Source organism: Malus domestica, chromosome 07, assembly GCF_042453785.1.
Source record: "Malus domestica chromosome 07, GDT2T_hap1".
Lineage (NCBI taxonomy): Eukaryota > Viridiplantae > Streptophyta > Magnoliopsida > Rosales > Rosaceae > Malus > Malus domestica.
The window spans coordinates 36,919,535-36,932,840 of NC_091667.1; the positions used below are offsets into that span (position 1 = coordinate 36,919,535).

General features: G+C 38.7%; 1 protein-coding gene and 1 pseudogene across 1 annotated transcript; one reads left to right on the plus strand and one right to left on the minus strand.

Moving 5' to 3' along the window:
- Positions 1 to 7,366: 7,366 nt before the first annotated feature.
- On the plus strand, positions 7,367 to 10,696 carry LOC139197495 (uncharacterized). The gene is made up of 2 exons (XM_070825060.1): positions 7,367 to 7,996; positions 9,833 to 10,696. Exons 1-2 carry the CDS (start codon positions 7,548 to 7,550, stop codon positions 10,455 to 10,457), a joined length of 1,074 nt encoding a protein of 357 aa, XP_070681161.1. The 5' UTR covers positions 7,367 to 7,547; the 3' UTR covers positions 10,458 to 10,696.
- A 493-nt stretch (positions 10,697 to 11,189) lies between these two features.
- Positions 11,190 to 12,967, minus strand: LOC139197847 (uncharacterized; annotated as a pseudogene).
- Between the last annotated feature and the right edge of the window lie 339 nt (positions 12,968 to 13,306).

Sequence of the window (13,306 nt, forward strand, 5' to 3'; positions counted from 1 at the left end):
ACCCACAATGGAAATGTGTGCCCTCTCTTTTCCCCTTGTCCTGTGCACCCTATTTCCCATTTCTGTTTTATATATCTCTCTAAATACTTTCACTCTCCCTACACTCTCTCCTTTACTTCTCGGCTCTCCCTTTGCCTTATCTCTTCTAAGGGTTTTCCACAATAAACAACAACGACAACAACCCTCCACCACCATCCCCTCCCCTCTAGGTGAACCCACGAACCTATAAAACCCCCCCAAACCCCTATATTTCTCTCAACATTCACTGTTCATCGAAACTCTCCAACGAGTTTCCACCTCTTCCGACAAAGGTAAGCCTTAAAACTCATCCAAAAGTTGTAGATCGTGTCTTGGTGTATGTTTGTAAGTAGTTTTGAGAAGTTTTGGTAATATTTAGACGTAGGAAACTCACGAGGAAAGCTTTCTCAGTTTTCTGACGAAGACAGCCACTTTCGAGCCATTTTTTTTGCCAAACCATAGCGAGTTAGCCATCAAGAAATGTATCATTCTCTTTGTCTTGTTGAGAAGTATGATTTTCGTTTTTGAATCACTCGACTTCATTGAGTATTGAAGAAGTTATGAACGTTTAAAGTTTACCCAGTTTCTGGCAAGTTCCCCAGTTTTCCCGCGACCAATCACCTTTCAGGCCATTTCCCAGCCATCTTTGGCAATCGCTGGGCTTCCAAATAGGTATAATATTATTCTACACTTTCCTAGCTTGGTTTTGATATATTATGGGTTGAATTTGGTTAAGAAAACGAAGAAGTTACGAAGCTTTGAAAATTGCCCAGATTTCCTACCAAAAATCTAGTTTCTGGTGGGTTTTCAGGCGACTGGGTTGACCCAATCGGTGACCGTCAACATTGACTTTTGGTTGACTTTTTCGTGTTTCGGCCGGGACCCCTCCTAAACTAATTTCGACGTCCTGATTCCAAATTCGTCCTCCATTTTCTCAAATTCAATCGTTTTAGTAGAACTTTATTAATTGGTCCCTTTATGTGCTTAGGTGCGTTTGTTAGTGGCGTTTCCGTCCTCCCTAGTTCAAATGGCTCTTCAACGACGAAGTATCTGTGAGTGAACCCCTTCCAAAATGCATGATTTTATTATTAGAAATGCATACATAAAAAGCATGATTTTATGACTACGTTTTATGAAACGTTTAATGAATTATCAGATTTACGCTTTATGAAATATTGTGCTTTATCGAATTTACGTTACTGAGATATTTATGAATATGATTTATGATATGATGTTGAGCTATTGAGCTTCGATGAGATATATTTTGGAAAGATTATGTTTATGATTTCTATGCTTACTTAGTGGATATTGATTTGTATATGCCTTACAGGTGATGTAGGGCCTTTGGGCGGGCGATGTAGGGCATTTGGGTAATTGTGATACCACTACTAAGCACACTATATACGATATATGTTTTATGAAGGTTTTATGGTATGCAAGGGTTTTCGAAAAACCAACTATTTATTATGCTATATGGGTTTATAAAAATTGGGATTAGTACGTTGAAGAGTAATTGTTTTAGTATTACTATATATAAACTTGGTTCACTCATGTTTTGTTTTGCGCCCCATTCAGGACTTGGAAATGAGGTGTGTGATCGATCCTGGCGTTGAGGCATTCTCGTATCAGTATCTTCGAGTCCTCTCGGTGTAGGACCGCTTTCTTTGTAATCTTAAATAGTAGTATACTCTGAACATGTTCATGCATTATCACTTTTAAATTGTTGGTAGTTGAATATTCTCCTTTGGTCTAGTGACCCGTACCTTATTACTATTACAAGTAGGTATACCCTCGCGCGTTGCTGCGGGGTTTGAAAAATTATTAACAGTGTAGAAAGTGTAGAAAATATGTGTTAAAAGAGTAGAGTTTATATACCTATATTACATTCGCTTGTTCTATTGTTCCTTACAAATATATATGAATATAAATATTCATGACATTGCATTTAAAATATTTATATTAATCGTAACATTGCATATTCCAGATTTTCTCATTCCAAGGGCAAACCTCCACTTGATCTTTTGTAACCACGTCACACCTCCTGTATTGCCATGCCTAAGAGAAAAATCGATAAAGATGAGTAGCCCTTGGAATGAGAAAGCCATGTAGATTAAAGACGAATAGCATAAAAAGCCATGTAGATTAAATGTGGCATAATTTGAGAGAAACAAAAGGAACTCACCCAACCCAACTACTCCACACCTTGCTCCAAGTTTAATCACACGATTTCATTTCACTTTTATATGAGCATTCATTTCCTGCATTTATTTTCCTTAAAAAAACCAAAAAAAAAAAAAACCACATGCATATTTATAAACATAAAAGCTAATTGTTGTAACGACCCGTCCCTGAAAATTATGATTTTTATAATTTTAATAAGTGATTTTATGAAAATGTCCTTCAAGGAACGTACATTGGCTGGGGTTAACTGTAGTGTCGTGTCACGTAAGATTTATTTTCTTGGCATATTCTCGTAGTACTCGTCGATACGGACGTGTGGGCACAAACGGTTCATGATTTGGAGATATAACGAAGAAGATATTAATGTTTGAAGTTGGGGACATTTTAGAAAATTAACTAAATATTGGAAAATTTTAGATTTTGGGAGTTAAATATGGGGGTGGCATTTGTGTGGCCTAGATTAAAAGAAAAGAAGAGAGAGGAGAGATAAGTGGAGCAATGAGGAGAAGAGAAAGGAAGAGTGGACCAATGAGGGAGGAGAAAAAGGAGATAAATGAGAGAGGAAGAGGAGAATGGAACCGGCCGGGTTCACCATAACTCGTGACCCGACCCGGTTCTATCTCCCACCTCCGATCACCATAAACGGCGAGATTGGTACCAAAATGATCCTTACCTTGAAGCCAATTGATCCTTCTACCTATTTCACCCAAAAATTTGAGAGAATTTAGGTTAGAAATGGTGAAACCCACACCCGTGGGTGCGGGAGTTCTTTATCTTAAATCGAGCAAACCTGAAACAAATTCCTTCAATCACCACCACCCATAGCATCCTTTTGAGGTCTAGAACAAAGCCCAAACATGTTTGGGGGATGGCAGAGTTGTTTTGGAGTCCGATCGAGAACACCCAATTTCAAGGGTTAAGTACGGATTTTAGTGAAATTGAGGTGTTTTCAAGCCAAATTGGCCTTAGTCACAGGTATGAAAGTTACTCTACTCATTGAGATCTTCATTTTACAAAATTTGGTAATTTTTGGAGATAGTTGAATTTTCCGGTGAGTCGGGGTGGTCGACCGCCACCCACGGCGGCGTGTGGCCAATGGGCTGTCAATGTTATTTCTAGGCTATGTTTGACATCGATTTCAGTTTTGATAATCGAATGACGTAGATTGAGCAATTGAACCTAATTTCATTACGATTCGTAGTTAGGTGAAAATATAAATCGACAATCCGACCGTTGGATCGTCACCAAACTTTGATACGTTATAATACTTAATATTTGAGGATCATAGGAACTTACGGATCTCCCCGAATTGGATTTGGAAGTTCATAAAATAAATGTTAACCGCCACTTGGTTTTGGGCAAGTGGCGGAGATCCGACCGTTGGATCGTAATGAAATTTTAGTATGTTATTCTAGAAGCATAATGTGGATCTTTGCAGTTGCAGATTGGAAATCTGATATGCGGATCTTCCGGATCGAGTTATATAGGGTTGTAGACTATACTGTTGATCTTTGATCGACGGTTGACTTGTGGTTAATGAGTCTCAAACTATTAGAGAATGTCCTTGAGGATATGCTTTATGTGAATTTCGTATTCTATTGATTAGAGTTCTTAGATGTAATTTGATAACGTTTTAGGCGCCAATTGTTCGGGACACCTCGAAGTGCGTGCTAGAGAATCATAACGTGGACTTCATGTGAGTGGGTCTTTTCCTTTTTATTATATGTACATAATTGATAATTCCACAAACAATTCTAAATTGATTTATGCATGTTACCTACAAATAATTACTGTGAACTACGAATGGCTTGATTCCTGTTTAGGGTACGTAGGCAGTCTAACGAGATGTTAGATGCATCTATATAATAATGGAAACAAAGACCTTGTTTGGGAATTGAGGAAAGTGAAGGAAATTGATGAAAATATGAGATTTAACCTTATGTTTTTAGCGATTAGATGTTGGTCATAAATTAATGTGGAAGGAATCAAGAAATTGAAATGAGGAAACGTAAGTAATGATATTTAATTAAACTAGTGTTTAGTTAGACTTATCCCCGACAATTATTCCCAAAAGTAAATAATTTGGAAGTAGGGCATTATAGATTGTGCATTTTACGCTACATTATATATATGCATATATTGGAAAAATACTATGATATGGTTGAGATTTAGATTTGCATTATGACATATCCATGTGTATACTACCTGCACAAAATTTTTATGAATGCTTTGAAGTGCGAAGATGAACGCGAAACACACAGGTAAGTTCAGGTGAGTTATGGCATTAGTTGAAATGATTGAATTATGGCATGATCACATTATGTTTTAGGCAACTCCGACATTGTCGTACAAGTTGCCTATGAGTCATATATGTCACATGAGATACATTTAAAGCTCATAAACCTGCACCCCGGTGTTAGTGCTCCCGCTCGTGGCCAGGGCACAGTCCTTTACGTGATGTTCACCTCCCGCACCATATGCTCACCTTGGATCCAAGGTAGGTGCACAATCCTGTCGTACATACCACTATAGGTGGTTCCGACTTGTAGGTGACCCGCGATTATTCACATAGTCTTCACGTGATCGTAGCACTTGAGCATATTTATTTACACCCAGTCCTATCGTATAGACCACTTTAGGTGGTTCCGACTCGTGTGCAAGTATACTTATTGAGCTATGGATAAGTCGTACAGGTCATTAGAAGTGACTCCACTTATGAGTTAGCATATATGATGAGATATGTGATGAGCTAGCATATATGATGATATATGTGATGAGTTAGCATATGTGATGAGATACGGATAAGTCGTACAGGTTACTAGAGGTGACTCTGACTTATGAGCTAGCCTTGATTGATGAGATATAGTTAAGTCGTATAGGTCACGTGAGGTGACTCCGACTAGCATGTTGATGAGCTATTATTTCAGCCGTACATGCCACTATAGGTGGATCCGGCTAATATGCCATTTCATATTGATTTATTTCACATGAGTACTTATTCTTAAATAGATATTTGATATGGTATAACTGTGAGACTATTATCTTGTTTATGGTATTGATTTATAGTCACGCCTGTTATTTCTCGGAAATTTTACAGGTATTACTGTGAGGGGCTACTGCCTTTGGTAGTTGTAATTGGTTTGAAAAGTTTGTTTCACTCACTCACATTTCCTATTTATGCACCCTCCAGGTTCTAGCAGCTGAGTTTCCGTATTGACGAGGATTCGTGGCACTTCATAGTGTAGGTGGCTTCTTTGATGGTATAATCATTATCTTACCTTACTGTACTTTACTTATACTCTGTATCACGCGTGAAATGGGTCCAGACCCGCTCACCGCGCACTTGTGTGCTTAGGCACTTTTAGATTTTAATTTATTCACATTTTATACATTATCACACTTTATGGCTTCGTCACCTTCCAGGTGTCGGCTATCACGACTCGATTCGGGAACCTAATGGACATTCCGGGTCGGGGTGTGTCAATTTTGCTGTTATGTTTGTACATTAAAAATTCACTAATAAAGATTATATTATACAGATTGATTTTTTTTTTTCACATTATATTAGTCTGTATATTAGAATCTGATATGAATATAATTTAATTCTATAAGTAAAAGTTAGTATTTAATAGAAGATTAGTTCATGAAGATCAATCAATTTGCTAGAAATTAAACTATTGATGTAACCAATGAAGTAATAGATTACTATGATGTATTAGCAAAGGGAAATATTTGTAAGGGATTTGTTCATAATGGGCATAAATCCACCTTTCATTTAAATGTTCTCGCACCTTAATGCATATATTTTACGTGTTTATTCATTTCAGTAAATATGGTTGTAAACTTGTAACTATATGCAAAAATTTTACTCATCAAACAAATCACTCAAAAAATTTGCATAATCTATTTACATCTATTTGCATAATCTATCTGCAACTCAAAAAAATAAAAGGAGAGAGAAATTATTATCGGCAACTTAAAAATAAAAAGAGAGATAGAAACTTGTTGGAAAAACGAAAACCCTCGCTGGAACCGAAACTAATCAAGGCATGGAACGGGTTTTTTTTTACTTCTGAGATGAAGGGAAGACAATTGGTGGCAAAGGGGAGGTCCGATTCGCCGATGTTTGGCTAGAAACAACTTGCCGGACTTGGGGCACCAAAACCTCAACTGCTTAATAATATAAAATGGCCTAATAGTTTGTAGAAATCGATTTGAGAGTCAAATTGGGTGTGAGGAGAGGGTTTGTTTTAGGTTGGTTTGGCCATCCGTCCTAGTAGCTGACTCGCGGAGAGAAATCGCGAGGGAAGAGAGAAAATGGGGAAGGAAGAAAATACAAAAAAGAAGAAGAAACAAATCCAATATTTATAATTTGTAAAACAGTGGCAGACCTATAATAAAACAAATTGAGCAAGGGTAAAAAAGAGCGTACATTGTGCTTATGAACATTGTTTCAAGCCAAAATGGGTTTTAGTATATATTCAATTTGGTTAAGGTTTGTATTTGGATAATATATTGCGTGGTTACGTACGAAAATTATATGTATGTTTCATATGTTCTCGGCATATGCATTCATTAAATAGCTTACGTCACCTTCGAGTGTCGGCCAGCACGTGACTATCCAGTTGTCCTTTGAACACCAAAATCGGGGCGTGTCATGTGGGTGGAGAAATAGTGTAGTTATGTGACTGAATTAACAAAATTAACCTTAAAAATTAACAAAACTATCCAAGTTATGTGATTAAACATAAAAAATTTAGAGCGAGTGTTAGCAACCTTTTCACCTATTTTTGCATTTTAATACTTTTAAATTTTAAGTAATATATGACATGAGAAGAATGTGAATAAATAAAAAAAAGTAATTAAGCAGGTTTCTCACATTTCTCAAATTTTAGATGAAAATTGGACGTAGGTGGTGTATTGTAAAGGAAGATGATTCTTTTCCCTTCTAATCTCTCTCCCTTTCTCTACCCTTCTATTTAAACTGTTACGATTTAGTCACGTTAACATCTTATATTGATTTTTTTTTATAGAAACAATAAGACAAAAAATAATATGTAAGAGAAGAGGAGGAAAGAAAATAAGTATAGAAGGGGTTATTGTAAAAATATGCAAATTAATAAATTGTAAATTTGTTCGGTATACCGGGTAAATGTACAAAAGTCCCGTGCTATTTGTGTAAATTTGCCTAGCCTGCGTAGGTGTTTTGAAGAAAGGGCAGAGTTGGGGCGGAGGGGCTAGTGCGTCGTCAAACCGGGACTCTTTAACATTTTTCTTGAGCTGCTGAAGGAAGACTGACATATTTCAGCCAAACCTCGCAGTCGCAGGTGAAGAGATACAAGGCAGGCATGGAAGATGAGAAGGCATTGCAGCAGCAGCAACTATTGCTACAGCAGCAACAACAGCAACAGCAACAAAACCAACAGCATCAACAGCAATTGCTCTTGCAACAACTGCAAAGGCAACAGCAACAAGCCCAACAGGCCGCTGCCATTTCCCGTTTCCCTTCCAACATCGACGCCCATTTGCGCCCACTCCGAGCCATCAATCTCCACCCTAACCCTAATTCCGCTCCTAATCTCCAACAAAATCCTGTTGCCAACCCACGGCAACAGCAGCAGCAGCAGCAGCCCCAACAGCCCCAACAGCAGCAGCAGCAGCAGCAGCAGCAGCAACAGCAGAGGGTGATCCGACCCGGGAACCAGGCGGAGCTACAGATGGCGTACCAGGACGCCTGGCGGGTCTGCCATCCCGATTTCAAGCGTCCCTTCTCTTCCCTCGAAGACGCCTGCGAGAGGTTGATTTTTTTATGATTAGGGTTTCCATCTCATTGAAATCCTTGGTTTCGTTTACTTTTTCGCTTGCATTTTCTCTTCTTTGTTGTTTTGCGAATTTAGGTCCTCATATCTTTATCTCTAATTTGAAAATGGAATTTTTTTTTGGAAAGTTATGACTTAATTCAAACATCTTGATTGACCAACTACAAACATTGTTGAGGCAACTGCTAATTTGTTGGGTGATGGAAGAATCCCTGCTCTCATACATTACCCCATCACCTATTCCAGGATATCTGCTAGCTACACATTCTCACATTGTTATCATTTTAATCTCCACGTCAATACCTTGAAATTGTTTGTGCCCTTTGTACTTGTGGGGTTTCAGTGTCATGTCCCTGAAGCAAAGCTCCACTGTCTTTGCTTACATATTCCATGCTGGTTTGCATTTAATAGGACCCAGTTTTACAGTTTGTGATTTTTTTTATTGAGTTCATGTGCTCCACCTTTTATTGACACAAGAGAGTTACTATTTTGCTTAACAGATTCGTTTAGATATAATATCTTGTGCACCTTATGATAGCATCTGAGAGGACTAATGGGAGAAAGTTCGTTTCTGGTCTTCATACGGGCTTCGGTTTCAACAGATCTTGAAAACTTTGTCCTTTTCAGTTATTTGGCTTGATTGGAAAGCTGCTATCAGTTAGCTCCTCCAGTTTTCTTAACTGTTTACATTTTAGGGCGGTTTCATTTTCGTTTTCACTGTTTGTTTTTATTTTTTATGTGGACTTCTTATCCCTTTGTGTAACTGTATTGTCCTAAAATATAGTTTCTTTCCTTAAAAAAGAGTTTTCACTTTCCCTTGTTTCCCCTTCTACGAGCTCACAGCCTACTCCATTAATAGTTGAACCCATAATCTCGCTCTTCAAAAGAATGTTATCATTAATAGATGAGGAACCAACCTGACTTCCATGGAAGTCATGCAGAAGGTTCTTCAACATGCCCAAGCTAATGGATACTTCAAAAGTTAATATTAGTTTATCCAGTCCTGTGGACATTTCTGTATGGGTTTTTGGATTATTTAGCATTGTGTCTAAACCGATGTCCCAGAATAGCACCTATAATTCATAACAGAGTCATATCCTGGACTCATTCCAGAGAAGAGGGAGAGAGGAGAAGAGAGAGAGAGAGGTGTATAATCTTGTGGTAGCAGAATAGTATTAGGAGATTAAATATAAATACCTGGAATCTTGTGTTTCATGTTACTATTACACTTTACGGCTAGTACGCCTTACGGGATAGATGGATTAAGCAAAGTGAGTCATCATTACTTGTTGCCCTGGCTATAAGTCCATTTACTCTTAGCCTTGTTATTTCTCTTTATCTGGTAGTTTGCATTCTGCTACATGTAGTTGATGAAATGTCATCTCGAGTCAAAGAGGTTGGTTGTGGATGTGAATGCAGTTGGTATATAAGCTGTTTTGACCCTCTAGTTATATTTCCCCGTCTTTTCTCCTTTTCTCTGGGGAGTTGTGGTGATCTAAACCATTTAATGTGCACTGATCTAATTGTTTGAAATGTGTTTTGATGTGTGTCCCCCGAACCTGGCCTATATGTTTTTGACACTTATTACTAGTGAGCATAGTCTGATGTTTATGAATAAGGATAAATACAAATTTGTAGACCATGTTACCTTTAAGATGGTGGTGCCTAATTCCCACTTGAAATATTCCCAATTGATGGTTGAAAGTAGTAAGCTTTGTCGCCAGGTGTTTATTTAAATTGCTTATGCTTGAACTTTTGAGAATTTGTGGCACTCCCGAGGCATTCTTATATCTATTCTCCCCTTAAATTGGCAGGTTGCTGCCTTATCATGTAGTGGCAGATTACGAGGCAGAGGAGGATGACAGAATCCTTGACTCTGACACCACAGGCCTGATTCCATCTCGCTCTCAGCAGTGGGATCACAACATATCTTCTAAAGTTGCAGAGTTTACAGCAACATTTGAGAAACAAGCACTAGCCTTTAACATAATTTCCCGTAAGCGAGCTTTGGGGGAATTTCGGTCTGAAGAGAGACTTATGATTGAGCAGGCACTTTGCCAAGAAGAAAAAAGGACATGTCTGGAATTGAAAGCAGAGTTTGATTCAAGAGAGAAAGCTGGCCGGGAAGCTAAATTACGAGCTCAGGCAGAGCAAGCTCGGGTTGAGTCACAAGCACATGCTGAAATGTTAGCTCGGGCCCCAATAAGGGCAAGTGCACTTGGGTCTGAAGGCAATGACGTTTCGATTGGGCATGACATGAGAGAGCAGGAACATGGGGTTAACCCAGAAGAGATGATAAATGGATGGGGAAATAATATGCAAAGAGATGAGAAGGAACCATGTGAGGATTTTTTAAATGATGAAGAGACTGAGAATGGATCCATGGGCATGCAGGACGGCTGGCGTGAAGTTGGGGAGTTTGATTTGAACACTCGTTAACCAATAGAGGTCTTGGCAAATCATACTTGATCACGGGCAGAGAAGCTGTTTATAAACAGGAAAGCCCATTCCATGGCAAATGAATTAGCATCGGCTGTCTTGGAATTGTTGTGAATTTCATGCAGCATGAGAATTGGAGCAATGCTTTTAAAATTTGAATCACTCATAGGAAGCCACATACTGCAGTTACAATGGAAGATGGATAGCTTTTATATTTAATTATATTAGCGGATTGCCTTTGCCACGCTGTCATAGAAGAGAACATTACGTTAAAAGGTTCGCCTTTGTGAGAATTGAGCTTTTTATTTTGATAATTTCTTCATTTCCTTGTATTTTTGAAATCTGGAATTGCGTAGAATGAGAGTAGTTTTTCATGTATGAAGAAGCAGTGGATTATAATTATTTTGCCTCAAAGGGTCTGAAGTTTTAACTCCTCTCCATTCGTTTGCAGTACCAAGGTTTGTAGAAGAAAGAGGGAAGGAGGGAAGGGGGTTGTCACGTCCACAAGGATTTCAATTCCCAAAATCGAAATGCCTTCACAAGGTCTGGATACTGCAACTGAAACAAAAATAAAAGTAACCAAATGGAGGTAGGGAAGGACCAAAACATTTATGGGAAATGCATTTCTGGAAGGTAGGAGGCATTTCTCCAAAAAATGCAACTTCCGGTACATGCTGAGAAAATGACCCTCCCACCACTATGCAAGCTTTTGCTACTCCAAACACCAAAATCTCATTCATCCAGGTCGCATACACGCACAAAGTACATCATAAATAAATTAATCTAAACTAGGTATGGTAAGGAGACGGAGGAAAATGAAGCTTACGAGTAGCAGAACAAGCAAAAGAATACACAAAAACAAAATGTTTCCTACAAAATATTGGGGAGTTGAGAATCCAGTCTCTGCTGCAACTCTTTGATTTTCAGTGAGAACTCTGCTTTTTGCTCCTTGTAGCTTTGTAGCAGGTATTCCTTTCCTTCTATCACCTCCTTCAATTCTCCTACTTCCCTCTTGAGCATCTCAACCCTCTCTCCATCCCCTCTCCCTCTTTCGGTTGCATCAAAGTTGCTTTCCCCATCAGGAAATCCATCCACATGACCATTTCTTTCTTCAGGTTGCCAAATAGTGACCTGGGGTGATCTGTCAATGGGGCTCACATGTCCCACACAGTGATCAGCGATTGCTTTCCTAAGCCTTTGGATTTCTCTCTCCGAATAAAAGAAGTCCCTGTTTGCTGAATCAAGTTGTGACTGTAGATTGGTAGATGTGCCAGCTGCGCATTCAGTGAACTCTGCAGCTCTACAATCTGATCCTGCATCTCTAATATCATGTCATCTCTTCTCTTCAGTTGTTACCTCAGTTTTTTTATGACTTCCCACTTACTGAAGATGTCAGACCCAGATTCTGAAACACATGGAGAATCTGAGCAGTTTGAATGGTGGAGGAATGACTTTGGAGGCAACTCAAGGCGATCTGGAGAAGATGCCCAGACAATGCCATTCTCCTTGTTAAATTCAGGGGCTGGAACCATGACTAAAGGCAGGGCACCATAAGATTCAGTCAGCATCTGGTCATTGGGCAGGCACTTCGTCTCCATCATGCCCTCAGTTCCTATTTCAAACCCATTACATATATGACACAACCGGATTATTATAATGGGCTGTCAAATAATATGTCACGCTATTGCTCATCAAGCAATAAGGGTGAACTGCAAATAAATTGCAACAAACATAACGCAATTCAAATGGAACTCAACTAGCATCAATCCAAACATAACGCAATTCCATACAGTTCTTCAGCCTCACTCTTCGGAAAGAGTCCAATTGTTGTTATTCTCAACAAAGCCCAGTTAGATTAAGGTGTAGCATTAAAAACTGAACACCGAGTTTCTCATTCTCTTCTTTTTCAATATGGTTGTATCTCACAATATATCAGACAAGCTTTCACACCCAAAGGAGAACCATGCAAATGAAGGTGTAATCAACCACTGGCCAAAACTAATTTTGAATCCTGAACAGAAACTAGTTTAAACCTCAGAAATTCCTAGTCAAGAATTTACTACTCCATACCTGACATGCAATTAAAGCAACCACCATCATTTTGTTGTGTAAAGGAATAAACGTTTGAGTGCACATGGCAACCTGCAGACTTTCTTGGGGCAGAGGATTTTCCACTTCCTGAAATTGACAACAATGTTAAAAGGTCGAAGGAGCCACTGTAAGGAAAAAGCTAGACACATTAAAAATATTCGAACCATTACTAGCACTCTCGTGGGGCTTTGTGTCAAGTGCTTGCTTCAGCTTGTAACCAAGACGAATTGACAATGTACTTAACAAGGCACCGCCAGCAATAAGAACCCAATTAGGTCCATCCCCCTGAAAATGTTTGGATCTCTGAGCTCTAGGCACAGCAGTTGTTTTTGGTTTCATTTTAAAAGCTGGTGGTGTCGGAGGAAAAAATTCTGAATCATCCACGAATGACCTATGTCAAGAAAATACCAAATTTCCTTGCTATCTATATGAAAGACATCATCTTAGGTAAATTGAATCAGGAAAGAGAAGTTAATCAATCTTGACGTGAAAATTGCAATCACTGATGCATGAATACTACCCAAGACAAATGAAGCAGAGAACTGACAATAAGTCCACATATTTTCACATGAACGACTTAGAGTTACTAAAACGACAGGATATAGAAATCAACAAATAAGTGGTTAATTTCACTGCTCGTGAGTTCCACCGTAGGTACATCTCCTAATTGTTGGAAAATAATAGATTTAGGATTTGGGCTCAGCCTGTTAGAACTATGTTTTGTTAGAGATTAGAAAAGTAGAAAAGTAGGAAAAAAA

What these genes read in the sequence shown, in the direction of transcription:
- LOC139197495 (XM_070825060.1), top strand. Translation starts at nt 7,548, where the DNA reads ATGGAAGATGAGAAGGCATTGCAGCAGCAGCAACTATTGCTACAGCAG. An exon ending in CTCGAAGACGCCTGCGAGAG is followed by an intron (nt 7,997 to 9,832) that starts GTTGATTTTTTT and finishes TTAAATTGGCAG; the next exon opens with GTTGCTGCCTTATCATGTAG.